Genomic DNA, 15,783 nt, shown 5'->3' with positions numbered 1-15,783 from the left:
AGAAAATGGCCCAGTCAGTGGATAAAGGGGGCAAAACTTTTTTTTAAGTATATAAATGAAAGGAGAAAATCAAATGGAGGAATAAGAAGACTTAAGACAGAGAGTGAGAATTTGGTGGAGGGAGACAAGGCAATAGCAGATCACCTAAATCATTATTTTTGCTCAGTATTTACTACAGAAGGAGAAGGGAAGGGGCCACAGTTAAGCTGCAAGGACATTCTTAAAAATAAGTTAAACTACATTTACAGAGGAGAGGGTCCTAACAGAACTTTCAAAACTAAAAGTGGATAAATCAATGGGGCCAGATGGGATACACCCAAGGATACAAAAATAGCTAAATGATGTGCTGGTGGCCCCATTAACAGCATTATTTAACCAGTCACTAAATACAGGTGCCATTCAAGAGGACTGGAAAAGAGAGAATGCAGATCCACTGTACAAAAGTGGAGGCAAGGAAGAGGCAAGTAACTACAGACCAGTAAGCCTTACATCAGTAGTAGGGAAAGTAATGGAAAAACTATTAAAAGAAAGAGTTGTGGAATATCTTAAATTAAACAAGTTATAGGTTCCAAAACAGCATGGATTTACTGGTGGGAGATCATGCCAAACAAATCTTACTGACTTTTTTGACTCTGTGATGAAAATAGATCAAGGGGGAGCTGTAGATGTAGCATATCTAGACTTTAGTAAGGCATTTGACACTGTCCCACATCGCAAACTGCTAAATAAATTTGAAAGCGTGGGGGTGGATTATAAAACAGTTAAATGGATAAGAACCTGGTTGCAGGATAGCAAACAGACACTTGTAGTAAATGGAGTGCAATCTTTGGAAAGAAATGTTACGAGTGGAGTACCCCAGGGATCTGTACTTGGACCACTTCTCTTTAATATCTTTGTTGGTGACATTGCAAATGGTATTAAAGGGAAATAATGCCTTTTTGCAGATGATACAAAGATTTTCAACAGGGTAGACACACCGGGAGGGGTAAAACAAATGATTGATGACCTAAAGCAGAGATTTTCAACCTTTTACAACTCGCCGCACACTGAACAAGATCTAAATATTGCCAAGGCACAATCAAATATAATGGTGAAGCATGGTGCAGTTGCATGTCCTAGGACAGGCATGTCCAAACTGCGGCCCTCCAGATGTTGAGAAACTACACATCCCAGCATGCCCTGAGCCAGCTTTAGCATTCTCTGACAGCAAAACTGTGTCAGGGCATTCTGGGATATGTAGTTTCACAATAGCCGGAGGGCCACAGTTTGGACATGCCTGTCCTAGGATGTCATGTTGCAGCTTCTCCATAGGTAACGCCAGAGCCACATCTGAGAAAGCCAGAAAAGCCCAACACTGCCCGGGCCCAAAATTAGAACTGGCTCAGCAACCACTAAACCCACCAGTATTGATCGTTCCAGGGCCTCAGTAGCGGCAAAACACTGACGGCATGCTTCGGCGGCACACCTGGAGACTGCTCAGGGCACTCTAGTGTGCCACGGCACAGTGGTTGAAAAACACTGACCTAAAGGCTAAAAGATCTTAACATGCATAGTTTGGAGCAGAGAAGGGAAAGGCGGGAGATGATAGAAACTTTCAAATATACCAAGGGTTTTAACAAAGTCCAGGAGGGAAATATTCTTCAAAGTATGTATTAGAACTTGAGGACATACACTGAAACTGGAGGGAGGCAGGTAGGTTCAGGGGCAATTTAAGGAAAAATTAGTTCACAGAAAGGGTAGTGGACAAGTGGAATAGCCATCCATCAGAGGTGGTAGAGGCTAAGACCGGAGACCAATTTAAACTTGCTTGGGATAGGAATATGAATATCCTTACAAAGAATTAAGGTTCAAAAACGGTTGAGATTACCTAAAAGGATAAAAAAGGGGCAGACTAGATGGGCCAAGTGGTTCTTATCTGCCGTCAAATTCTATGTTTCTATATTAAGTTATATTGTTTCCCATTGTTTAAACGACAATGTCCTGTGAACCTCAGTTTCCCATTGTACTTTAGTTTTATCATTTAAGTCAGAGTTTAAAAAGAAGGAATACCAAAAGCTGATAGAGCCTTTAATATTGCCTAGAGTAAGTCAATATATAAAAGGGGCAGACTAGATGGGCCAAGCGGTTCTTATCTGCCGTAAAATTCTATGTTCGGTCGGTCTGCTATTTCTGATAGTGGAAAACCCAAGGGAAACCTGCGTCCCAACCACACTGGATTGATCACACTGCAAACAATACCTGGAGTTTGATATTTGAGGTTCAAAGTTGCAATTAGTATAAATGTACCCATAATGGATGTGGAAAACCCAAGGGAAACCTGCGTCCCAACCACACTGGATTGATCACACTGCAAACAATACCTGGAGTTTGATATTTGAGGTTCAAAGTTGCAATTAGTATAAATGTACCCATAATGGATGCATTGATGACTGGACCCATGACACCCTCAGCCCAGGGCCCTTGTGGGAAACAATGTGGATTTAGAGACAGGAGATATCCTGAAAATTAGAATCATAATGATATGACTACAACAAAAGAAATGCCTAAGAAAGAACTATTGGGAGTACTAAATGGTAGCAAATAAGGTGCGCTAACTCTTTCATCATTGTATATAATTTAAATGAGCATAATGAAAGTTCCTAAAAAACAATTAGGACATTGTATTAATACATTATGGATAACGTCATCTCTTAAAAAAGAAGAAAGTTTAACTTTACAATAGCCAGAAATCTTAAAATGAACTAGCTTTCAGTAGGGCAAATCATTTGTTATCGTTTTATAAACTTGCACTTCTTCCTTATATTCATTTTTTTATTGATTTATAGATTTTTTGTTTTCAGTTTAGGTTATTTGCTGTGATTCTAATGGTCCATGACTGCGATATGACATTAATTGCCAATAACAGTGGGGGCGGTCTGTTAACTACAATTTTGTTTAAAATAAACCCAATTTAAACTAAATTTTTCTGTACACAGACACTAGTACTAGTTGTGGTACAAATTAATTTTGCAAATCTAGTTTTACTATTTAAGCATATTTTATATTTATTTATAAGTTACGCAAGCGGGATACTGGCGGGATAAATTAAGCAAGCGGACGGGATACTGGCGGTCATGATCCCAACTGCGGGATCCCGTCCACCAGAATGTAGGCACAGGAGCCCCTTGCGGGCTCGCTGCGCTCGCCATGCTGCGGGAATGGTTATATTCTCTCTCTGTGGGTGTTGTGGACACCCACAGAGGAAGAATAGCCTGTCTCACCAGTATTCCAGCTGCAGCATTTCATTTAAATACTGGAATGTATTATCCAATATTATATTTAACACGTGAATATCTAAGACTGCCTTACACAGTATATCATTTTGTATGCATATAAAATTAATTGTATTTTTAAAATAGTTTGATACAAGATGAACATTACCTCAGAGTCGAAATCTGCCAGTATCCATGGGAAGACTGGGTACTGCATGAGATCATTGTATGATCGGCCTGCCAGAGTATTTAAGTGCATCAAATACTGGAAATTGCTGATTTCTCCCCTCTGAATGGAAAAGAGAACAGAAGATTAGCCTCACAGAAAAGAAAGGGTCATTCATTCTCACAGATTTTATGGAGCTTATCTCTAAGGTGCTGCTGTGGGGTGTAATGCAGTAAAGGGGGGTACACACGGAGAGATCCGTACTTAAAATCTAAGCAATCTTGCTAGATTGCTTAGATTTTAAGCACGGATCTGCCGTGTGTATGCCCTCCAGCGATAGCGATGCGCGGCCCCGCGCATCGCTATCGCCGATGCTAGATTGAGCTGCATGCAGGCTCAATCTAGCGGGTCGCTCACTTCACCGTTGTGTGAAGTGAGCGGCCCCCCCGTCGGCTTTCCCCCTCGCTCAGCACATCGCGCTGTGCTGAGCGGGGTGAGAGATGTGTGCTGAGCGGTCTGTGTTAAGATCGCTCAGCACACATCTCTCCCGTGAGTACCCCCCTTAAGAGTCATATGACAGCCAGGATGACAGATTTGTGGGATGCGCTGAGGGGCAATTTGTATCAGTGCCAGGCCTAACAACTTTTATAGCTAGAGCTGAAAAATCCATAACTCAAGAACAGCAGCCCACAGCATTACTTTTTATTTCTGAAGCATATATTGCGATACTGAGACAAATGAAGCTTTACATTTCAGCAAAGTGCTCTTAAAAAAACACATTTTTATTTTACCTCCCATCTCTGTGTCACAGACTTTTCTCCAACCAAAGTGCTGAGGAGCCCAGATCTAAAAATGTATTCACAACAAAGGAAAAATATACAATTTACAATGTAAACAGCTAACAAACATAAATACAAATAAGTTTGTTTGAGTTATAATAAAAACGACAGCATATTATGCAAGTTATTACTTTGCAGGGGATGCAGTCAACTTACCGGCTGTCGGGATCCCGACGGTCAGGAGACCGATGCCAGAATCCCGTCAGCCGGCAAAATGCCGCAGGTCGGAATGCCGACCAAAGCCCACAATTCTAGTGACCCTTTGCAGGGCTACTAGAAGGTACTTTTCAGCTTCACATGCACAGACAAACCGATATTATGCAAGTTATTACTTTACAGGGTTACTAGAAGCTACTTCTCAGCTTCCCATGCAAAGATAGACTGGTGGATTTTTACAGTACACTTGACATTTAAACCCTTATCTTGGGAGTCCAGTAAAAGCAGACAGGACTGAAAAATGTTTACCCAATTTTGAGCATCAAACTTCCCAGTAAACAGGTAAATTAAAAATGGCCAGTGGAATACTGTTTGAGCATTACAGAAGCAACACAGCTAAATGTCAAGCAACGTAAGACCACATGGACCAATTGGAAGCTAGAAGTGTACTTACAGCTTCCTAATGGGTCCATGATTAAATTCTCATTTTGCAGACAGTTTTGGGTGACCACCACTATTAACCAGCCCAGTAAGCTGGGATCCATTACATAGACATGTAGGGAAAACGGTTATTGTGCTGATCCTGTGGCTCTGCTAACAGCAAGGAGCAGCTCAGTAAAAATAAGAATTTACTTACCGATAATTCTATTTCTCATAGTCCGTAGTGGATGCTGGGGACTCCGAAAGGACCATGGGGAATAGCGGCTCCGCAGGAGACTGGGCACAAAGTAAAAGCTTTAGGACTAGCTGGTGTGCACTGGCTCCTCCCCCTATGACCCTCCTCCAAGCCTCAGTTAGGATACTGTGCCCGGACGAGCGTACACAATAAGGAAGGATTTTGAATCCCGGGTAAGACTCATACCAGCCACACCAATCACACCGTACAACTTGTGATCTGAACCCAGTTAACAGCATGATAACAGAAGGAGCCTCTGAAAAGATGGCTCACAACAACAATAACACGATTTTTGTAACAATAACTATGTACAAGTAATGCAGACAATCCGCACTTGGGATGGGCGCCCAGCATCCACTACGGACTATGAGAAATAGAATTATCGGTAAGTAAATTCTTATTTTCTCTAACGTCCTAGTGGATGCTGGGGACTCCGAAAGGACCATGGGGATTATACCAAAGCTCCCAAACGGGCGGGAGAGTGCGGATGACTCTGCAGCACCGAATGAGAGAACTCCAGGTCCTCCTCAGCCAGGGTATCAAATTTGTAGAATTTAGCAAACGTGTTTGCCCCTGACCAAGTAGCTGCTCGGCAAAGTTGTAAAGCCGAGACCCCTCGGGCAGCCGCCCAAGATGAGCCCACTTTCCGTGTGGAATGGGCTTTACAGATTTTGGCTGTGGCAGGCCTGCCACAGAATGTGCAAGCTGAATTGTACTACAAATCCAACGAGCAATCGTCTGCTTAGAAGCAGGAGCACCCAGCTTGTTGGGTGCATACAGGATAAACAGCGAATCAGATTTCCTGACTCCAGCCGTCCTGGAAACATATATTTTCAGGGCCCTGACTACGTCCAGCAACTTGGAATCCTCCAAGTCCCTAGTAGCCGCAGGCACCACAATAGGCTGGTTTAAGTGAAATGCTGAAACCACCTTAGGGAGAAATTGAGGACGAGTCCTCAATTCTGCCCTGTCCGTATGAAAAATTAGGTAAGGGCTTTTATAGGATAAAGCCGCCAATTCTGAGACACGCCTGGCTGAAGCCAGGGCTAACAGCATTACCACTTTCCATGTGAGATATTTTAAGTCCACAGTGGTGAGTGGTTCAAACCAATGTGATTTTAGGAATCCCAAAACTACATTGAGATCCCAAGGTGCCACTGGAGGCACAAAAGGAGGCTGTATATGCAGTACTCCCTTGACAAACGTCTGAACTTCAGGAACAGAAGCCAGTTCTTTTTGGAAGAATATTGACAGGGCCGAAATTTGAACCTTAATGGACCCTAATTTGAGGCCATAGACAGTCCTGTTTGCAGGAAATGCAGGAAACGACCCAGTTGAAATTCCTCTGTAGGGGCCTTCCTGGCCTCGCACCACGCAACATATTTTCGCCAAATACGGTGATAATGTTGTATGGTTACATCCTTCCTGGCTTTGATCAGGGTAGGGATGACTTCATCCGGAATGCCTTTTTCCTTCAGGATCCGGCGTTCAACCGCCATGCCGTCAAACGCAGCCGCGGTAAGTCTTGGAACAGACATGGTCCCTGCTGGAGCAGGTCCCCTCTTAGAGGTAGAGGCCACGGGTCTTCCGTGAGCATCTCTTGAATTTCCGGGTACCAAGTCCTTCTTGGCCAATCCGGAGCCACGAGTATAGTCTTTACTCCTCTCCTTCTTATGATTCTCAGTACTTTTGGTATGAGAGGAAGAGGAGGGAACACATACACTGACTGGTACACCCACGGTGTTACCAGAGCATCCACAGCTATTGCCTGAGGGTCCCTTGACCTGGCGCAATATCTGTCCAGTTTTTTGTTGAGGCGGGACGCCATCATGTCCACCTTTGGTTTTTCCCAACGGTTCACAATCATGTGGAAGACTTCTGGGTGAAGTCCCCACTCCCCCGGGTGAAGATCGTGTCTGCTGAGGAAGTCTGCTTCCCAGTTGTCCACTCCCGGAATGAACACTGCTGACAGTGCTATCACATGATTCTCCGCCCAGCGAAGAATCCTTGCCACTTCCATCATTGCCCTCCTGCTTCTTGTGCCGCCCTGTCTGTTTACGTGGGCGACTGCCGTGATGTTGTCCGACTGGATCAACACCGGCTGACCCTGAAGCAGAGGTCTTGCCTGACTTAGGGCATTGTAAATGGCCCTTAGTTCCAGGATATTTATGTGAAGTGACGTTTCCATGCTTGACCACAAGCCCTGGAAATTTCTTCCCTGTGTGACTGCTCCCCAGCCTCTCAGGCTGGCATCCGTGGTCACCAGGACCCAATCCTGAATGCCGAATCTGCGGCCCTCTAGGAGATGAGCACTCTGTAACCACCACAGGAGAGACACCCTTGTCCTTGGAGACAGGGTTATCCGCTGATGCATTTGAAGATGCGATCCGGACCATTTGTCCAGCAGATCCCACTGAAAAGTTCTTGCGTGGAATCTGCCGAATGGAATCGCTTCGTAAGAAGCCACCATCTTTCCCAGGACCCTTGTGCATTGATGTACTGACACTTGGCCTGGTCTTAGGAGGTTCCTGACTAGGTCGGATAACTCCTTGGCTTTCTCCTCCGGGAGAAACACCTTTTTCTGTACTGTGTCCAGAATCATCCCTAGGAACAGCAGACGTGTCGTCGGAATCAGCTGCGATTTTGGAATATTTAGAATCCATCCGTGCTGTCGTAGTACTACTTGAGATAGTGCTACTCCGACCTCTAACTGTTCTCTGGACCTTGCCCTTATCAGGAGATCGTCCAAGTAAGGGATAATTAAGACGCCTTTTCTTCGAAGAAGAATCATCATTTCGGCCATTACCTTGGTAAAGACCCGGGGTGCCGTGGACAATCCAAACAGCAGCGTCTGAAACTGATAGTGACAGTTCTGTACCACAAACCTGAGGTACCCTTGGTGAGAAGGGCAAATTGGGACATGGAGGTAAGCATCCTTGATGTCCAGAGACACCATATAGTCCCCTTCTTCCAGGTTCGCTATCACTGCTCTGAGTGACTCCATCTTGAACTTGAACCTTTTTATGTAAGTGTTCAAGGATTTCAGATTTAAAATGGGTCTCACCGAGCCGTCCGGCTTCGGTACCACAAACAGCGTGGAATAATACCCCTTTCCCTGTTGTAGGAGGGGTACCTTGATTATCACCTGCTGGGAATACAGCTTGTGAATGGCTTCCAATACCGCCTCCCTGTCGGGGGGAGACGTTGGTAAAGCAGACTTCAGGAACCGGTGAGGGGGAGACGTCTCGAATTCCAATTTGTACCCGAGATACTACCTGCAGGATCCAGGGGTCCACTTGCGAGTGAGCCCACTGCGCGCTGAAATTCTTGAGACGGGCCCCCACCGTGCCTGAGTCCGCTTGTAAGGCCCCAGCGTCATGCTGAGGACTTGGCAGAAGCGGGGGAGGGCTTCTGTTCGTGGGAAGAGGCTGTTTGCTGCAGTCTTTTTCCCCTTCCTCTGCCCCGGGGCAGATATGAGTGGCCTTTTGCCCGCTTGCCCTTATGGGGACGAAAAGACTGAGCCTGAAAAGACGGTATCTTTTTCTGCTGCGAGGTGACTTGGGGTAAAAAGGTGGATTTTCCAGCCGTTGCTGTGGCCACCAGGTCCGGTAGATCGACCCCAAATAACTCCTCCCCTTTATACGGCAATACTTCCATATGCCGTTTGGAATCCGCATCCCCTGACCACTGTCGCGTCCATAATCCTCTTCTGGCAGAAATGGACATCGCACTTACTCTTGATGCCAGAGTGCAAATATCCCTCTGTGCATCTCGCATATATAGAAATGCATCCTTTAAATGCTCTATAGTCAATATATTGTCCCTGTCCAGGGTATCAATATTTTCAGTCAGGGAATCCGACCAAGCCACCCCAGCACTGCACATCCAGGCTGAGGCGATTGCTGGTCGCAGTATAATACCAGTATGTGTGTATATACTTTTAAGGATATTTTCCAGCTTCCTATCAGCTGGTTCCTTGAGGGCGGCCGTATCAGGAGACGGTAACGCCACTTGTTTTGATAAGCGTGTGAGCGCCTTATCTACGCTAGGGGGTGTTTCCCAACGCGCCCTAACCTCTGGCGGGAAAGGGTATAATGCCAATAATTTTTTAGAAATTAGCAGTTTTTTATCGGGGGAAACCCACGCTTCATCACACACCTCATTTAATTCATCTGATTCAGGAAAAACTACGGGTAGTTTTTTCACACCCCACATAATACCCTTTTTTGTGGTACTTGTACTATCAGAAATGTTCAAAACCTCCTTCATTGCCGTGATCATGTAACGTGTGGCCCTACTGGAAAATACGTTTGTTTCCTCACCGTCGACACTGGAGTCAGTGTCCGTGTCAGTGTCTGTATCGACCTGAGGTAACGGGCGTTTTATAGCCCCTGACGGTGTTTGAGACGCCTGTACAGGTATTAACTGATTTGCCGGCTGTCTCATGTCGTCAACAGTCTTTTGTAAAGTGCCGACACTATCACGTAATTCTTTCCATAAGACCATCCAGTCAGGTGTCGACTCCCTAGGGGGTGACATCACTAACACAGGCAATTGCTCCGCCTCCACACCATTTTCCTCCTCATACATGTCGACACAGCGTACCGACACACAGCACACACACAGGGAATGCTCTGACAGAGGACAGGACCCCACTAGCCCTTTGGGGAGACAGAGGGAGAGTTTGCCAGCACACACCAGAGCGCTATATATATATAGGGATAACCTTATATAAGTGTTTTTCCCTAATATAGCTGCTGTATATATTAATATGCCAATTTAGTGCCCCCCCTCTCTTGTTTTACCCTGTTTCTGTAGTGCAGGACTGCAGGGGAGAGTAAGGGAGCCTTCCTCCAACGGAGCTGTGAGGAAAAAATGGCGCTTGTGTGCTGAGGAGATAGGCTCCGCCCCTTTTTCGGCGGCCTTTCTCCCGCTTTTTTGTGGAAAACTGGCAGGGGTTAAATACATCCATATAGCCCAGGAGCTATATGTGATGTATTTTTAGCCATTTAAGGTATTTTCATTGCGTCCCAGGGCGCCCCCCCCCCAGCGCCCTGCACCCTCAGTGACCGGAGTGTGAAGTGTGCTGAGAGCAATGGCGCACAGCTGCGGTGCTGTGCGCTACCTTATTGAAGACAGGACGTCTTCTGCCGCCGATTTTCCGGACCTCTTCACTCTTCTGGCTCTGTAAGGGGGCCGGCGGCGCGGCTCCGGGACCCATCCACGGCTGGGCCTGTGATCGTCCCTCTGGAGCTAATGTCCAGTAGCCTAAGAAGCCCAATCCACTCTGCACGCAGGTGAGTTCGCTTCTTCTCCCCTTAGTCCCTCGATGCAGTGAGCCTGTTGCCAGCAGGACTCACTGAAAATAAAAAACCTATTTAAACTTTTACTCTAAGCAGCTCAGGAGAGCCACCTAGATTGCACCCTTCTCGTTCGGGCACAAAATCTTAACTGAGGAGGGTCATAGGGGGAGGAGCCAGTGCACACCAGCTAGTCCTAAAGCTTTTACTTTGTGCCCAGTCTCCTGCGGAGCCGCTATTCCCCATGGTCCTTTCGGAGTCCCCAGCATCCACAAGGACGTTAGAGAAACTTTAATGTCTAACTGGGAGTAACACTTTACTGAATGTATAGTCACACCACATAACGTTCATTTTCCTGTAGACCATCTCCAGCAGAAAGGCCAAATGTGCCAATAAACAACTCTGAAAAGAAAACAGTCACTGGTACCAAACAAAATAGGACTTTGGTGGGTAACTTTAGTAGACTTCATTAATGTAATCACAGAATTAGCCCTAGTATTTAGGCATCAGCTTCCATGCTATGAGACACAGATGTTTCAGGAGAGAGAGAGAGAGAGAGAGAGAGAGAGAGAGAGAGAGAGAGAGAGGTCATGACACGAGTATGAAATAAGAAATGTAGGGCCAATCAGAAGATATTCAAATGGTAATAATACCATCCCTTCTACTGGTCCCAGAACTGAGCTAAGCATTGCTACTGGGGTGGAAATCTGCACTAGAGTTTCCAGAGAGCTTCAAGTGATGCATTTGGTGCAGAAAGTATCCACTTTCCTGTCCAACCTGGAGGTCATAGTGCCATTTGAGGGCACTCATCTCTATGCAATGTGCACGTGCCAAAACAATAGGTAAACAAGGTGCACAAATTGATCAATTTTATATACCCTAGATAGTACAGTATCTAGCAGCATATGGCAACAACTCACCTAAAGCCAGACTAAACATTAGAACCTCTGCTGCTAACACTGAGCTCTGAGAGTGCAAAAGATGACTCATAGCTTCAAGAAACAATACAGAAGGGAAAATTCTGCTGCAGTTATTGGATGTCCTGATATATATAGCCATGTAGGCTATAATGGGTTGGGTATGGGTGACCGGTGGTTGGGAGACTGTCGGTCACCATACCGATGCCAGGATCCCGTGGTAATCTGTTGTGAGAACAATCTAATCAAGAATATTAAATGCCTTAACGTTCAGTAACTGCCCCTTTGCTTACATCCCAGAAAAATCAAACAAACCCATTTGCCATAATGTGCCAATCCCAACTTTGCAGTACAGATGTTTGCACCCACAATAAACATTACAGCACTTGTGACCACCATGTAGCCCCAAACAACTATCCTGTTTAGTTAAATAAAATGTGACTCTTCTGCCTCAATTTTCCCTTTTAGTAAGACATTTATTTGCAAACATGTCTATTTGTAATTTTGTCTATTGCAAAGCCACCAGAGAGGATGTTGAAAGATTACACAACTAACCGCAATCCACAAAACTTGACATACATAGCTCAAATAGTGAAGAACATATACCCCCTTGTGGCAGCTTTGATCAACAGATCAACCGATCAACCGATGACAACAGTGAAACCTCTGGTGATCCTCTGTAATTGAAATACTGTTAAACTGATAAAAATCTAAATAGTTCACAGAATACTGAGATATCTGGTTGAAATAGAAAAAGTAAAAACCAAGTGCGCATGCGCTAAGTATTTTAACACGAACAAAGTAGTAGATTTACTCACGTCCGAACGAAGAATTTTCATTGTTGAAGTGATCGGAGTGTGATTGACAGGAAGTGGGTGTTTCTGGGCGGAAACTGGCCGTTTTATGGGAGTGCGCGGAAAAACGCAGGCGTGCCAGGAAAAAACGCGGGAGTGCCTGTAGAAACGGGGGAGTGGCTGGCCGAACGCAGGGCATGTTTGTGACGCCCAACCAGGAACGAAACGGCCTGAGCTGATCGCAATCTGTGAGTAGGTCTGGAGCTACTCAGAAACTGCTAAGAATTTTCTATTCGCAATTCTGCTAATCTTTCGTTCGCTATTCTGCTAAGCTAAGATACACTCCCAGAGGGCGGCGGCCTAGCGTGTGCAATGCTGCTAAAATCTGCTAGCGAGCGAACAACTCGGAATGACCCCCTATGTGTTTTAAAATCCCCTAGGATATTGTGTTGGTTCTACGGAGAGCTTTTGGCAAGAACCAGATTAGTGTCCAGGGATTGGATGTGAGAAGAGAGGGCAGGTTTCCCATCCATGTAGGCACAGTTTGGGTCTTTGGGTTTTCACCCGCGTTGTGACCAAGGGACTGGCACTATCACACCCGATTGCAGGAGGGACTGGATAACCTTTTGGAGGAGCCAGAGTCTTGCTTGGGTCCGATGGGGGGCTTGTGCAAAAGAATTGTTGAGGGAGCCGTCTCTTGCATGAGATAGCGTACCCGTAAGAGAAGCAGGCCCGCTGTTAAATGGTGCATGAGGCTTCTGCCAGTACCAAAGCAAAACTGAAAAGCCTGAGCTGGAGGCGGGGTATAAGAGGAAGGACCGGAGCATCTTGGGATACCTAAAAGCTTAACTGTTTGGTGTCCAGTCCTTGACCAGCACCTACACCCCATTGTCTCCCTGTGGAGCCCTATGGAAACCAAAGAAGAAACTACTTCTATTGTTTGTTCAGTGAGTTAGGATTATCCTGTGTATAATTAGCGCCAGACGGCAAGGAATTTATTTTGCTGTTTATTTCTATTTTTCTGCACAATAAAACTAATTGAGGCCAGTTGCACCAAACCAACAAACTTGTGTGATCTCTCAGCTGCTGCATCCTGCCATCTACCCCAGGAGATGGTACCTGTTCCCCTGACCCTATTACACTAGGTATATACTTGTACAATCATACATGAGATTAGATTCTTCTTACAATTACACTTACGATTGAAAGTCATGATGAACATGCAGATTCATATATACACACTATTACAATATACCATTTGATCTGTGATCCTCGTTTCTTGAAACCATCTGCTGAAAAGGTTGTGACTGCAGTAGCACCAGCAGAAGTATTGGACAGAACAACTGGTAGTGTGTCCATACTTCCAGGTTTGTCAGACATTGTACTATAGCATCTGATGAATATTAGGACACCTATAAAACCATACCTTCATATGTGATTTGTTTTCTTCAGATAAAACATGATCATAGGTGCAAACACACTCTTAAGACATCTCACAAACGAGTCGGGAATCAGAAGATCTGTTGGACGATTGTATAGGTGTCTACCTGTGTGTGTGTGTGTGTGTGTGTGTGTGTGTGTCCATACATTTATTTGTATGATACAGCATGAGTGCCTTACCTTTGGTTTCTATACAATTGTTTCTTTTGTGAGGGCACCAGTGCAGCTATTGGATTGTAAATGGAAGTGCCGGACCTTGGTTGAACTATTTACAGTATATATATATATATATATATATATATATATACACACACACACACACACACACACACACACACACACATACACACACACACATACACACACACACACACACACACACACACTATATATATATATATATATGTCAGGTAAAGAAATACAGCTGCACCCAGAGATTTGAATAAATCTTAAAAACGTATTGTGGCATCAAGCAATAGTACCAACGTTTTGGGGCCGATATTTGCCTATACAGATAAGCTGAACAATTGGGGAAGGTGGTAAATGGGGGTTAAGGGCGCTGGCTACGAGGGGGCGCTGAGATGGTCAGGGCATCATGTCTTCCATTGCAATGTGGACTGTTCTGCCAGATGCACTGGAGCTCTGGGCCATTCTGTCCCGTCGCCTCCCCACGATGCTTTAGTGCTGTGTATTCCTGTGTACTGGAAGCAGGAGACATCCAAGAACACTGGCTGGATCGTTCAAAGGAGAGACGGGAAGTTGCTTAACTGCCTACCGGTGTGTGTCTGTTCCTGTGCTGCGCTGCCTGCTGTGTTTGCCTCAGCGATGGGGGAAGTGTGTTGTGCGGCGCTAGAGCTCCAGCTGTCAGCTTGCTGTCTAGCTCGTGGAGGACTCTGTTGTATTGCAGTGTGGCTCCCTGCTGCCCTGACTAGATTCCCTGCAGGCCGCTTTGTCCTGTCTTCCTTGAGACCTGCTAGTAGGGTGAGCGGGGCTAACCCCTACGCGGGGGTCATCTGATGTGTCAGTCACTGCTGACCATGTCCTGCACCTCCAATCTACCCGGGGTGTGCACTTTTTTCTCCCTGCACTGCAAGCCTACAGCAAAGGTCCTGTCTCTCTACCCATCTATTGCCTGAGTAGCGGCCAGAGTACTGGGTCAGTACTCGGGGCACTACTGTTCAATATATTTATTAATGACCTAGGAATAGACCTGGTACCAAATTTTGCAGATGATACCAAACTATGTAGGGTAATTAACTCAGCCAAGGATACAGAGTCCCTACAGAATGACTTACTTAAAATGGAAATATGGGCAACTAAATGGAGAATGAGGTTTAACATAGAAAAATGTAAAGTCATGCAGTTTGGAACTAAAAATAACCATGCAACCTACAAGTGAAATGGAGAGAATGTGGGGGAAACGGTAATAGAAAAAGATTTGGGGGTACTCATTGATAGTAGATTTAACAACAGTCCCCATTGTCAGAGTGCAGCAACGAAGGCAAATAAGGTACTAGCATTCATAAAACGGGGAACTGAGACAAGGGATGAGAGTGTAATCCTACCATTATATAAATCATTGGTACGGCCACACGTTGAATATTGTGTACAATTCTGGCCATCCCACTATAATAAAGATAAACTACAGCTGGAAAGGGTTCAGAGACGAGCTACAAAATTGATAAAGGGGTTTGAGGCACTGAAATATGAGGAAAGGCTTACTAGGTTAAATATGTTTACGCTTGAAAAAAGGCATCTAAGAGGAGACATCTAAGAGAAGGGGGAGGATCGCCAAATTACTGCCTTGCCCCGGGTGACAAAAATCCTAGTTGTAGCCCTGATGCCTGAATACTATAGCAGTAGACTGAGCAATGTTTTCCTATTTGCAGGTGTGCCAAAGCCAGACATTTGTAAAAGGAAATGTACATCAAGGAACAGGCCATAGGGCAGAATGTTTGCTACATAACAATAGCAGACACATCATGCATGCCACCATTACTCTTTTATAGGCAAATAATTAATAAACACAAGTTAGGGGTCTGTTCAATTAGAGTCGGAATTTCTGCTCTAATCCGACACCCCCTATTCAATTGCGGGCGTTTCAGACAGGTTTTTGGTCCGTTTTTGACAATGACGATTCAACTTTTTTAAAGCCGAATTGGCATTGTCGCTAACGTGCCAAAGAATTGCCGGAAACGCCCGCAAATTCGACAAAATCCGTGAAACCACGACTAATCCGCCGAT

At 45.2% G+C, this 15,783-nt stretch overlaps 1 protein-coding gene across 9 annotated transcripts in view; it reads right to left on the bottom strand.

Annotated features, from left to right (window-relative positions):
- The window catches only part of WDFY3 (WD repeat and FYVE domain containing 3), a 462,687-nt gene that overhangs the window by 28,912 nt on the left and 417,992 nt on the right, over window positions 1–15,783 (bottom strand). For all 9 annotated transcript variants that reach the window (XM_063919895.1, XM_063919894.1, XM_063919893.1 and 6 more), the window contains 2 exons: window positions 4,209–4,263; window positions 3,421–3,540 (listed from right to left, as the gene is read on the bottom strand). In XM_063919895.1, the coding sequence (XP_063775965.1) occupies window positions 3,421–3,540; window positions 4,209–4,263 (175 nt within the window). The remainder of the gene's footprint in view (window positions 1–3,420; window positions 3,541–4,208; window positions 4,264–15,783) is intronic.

Source organism: Pseudophryne corroboree, chromosome 1, assembly GCF_028390025.1.
Source record: "Pseudophryne corroboree isolate aPseCor3 chromosome 1, aPseCor3.hap2, whole genome shotgun sequence".
In the NCBI taxonomy this organism is placed as follows: Eukaryota; Metazoa; Chordata; class Amphibia; order Anura; family Myobatrachidae; genus Pseudophryne; species Pseudophryne corroboree.
The sequence above is the reverse complement of the archived record's forward strand: the minus strand, read 5'-3'. Positions and strand labels throughout refer to the sequence as shown.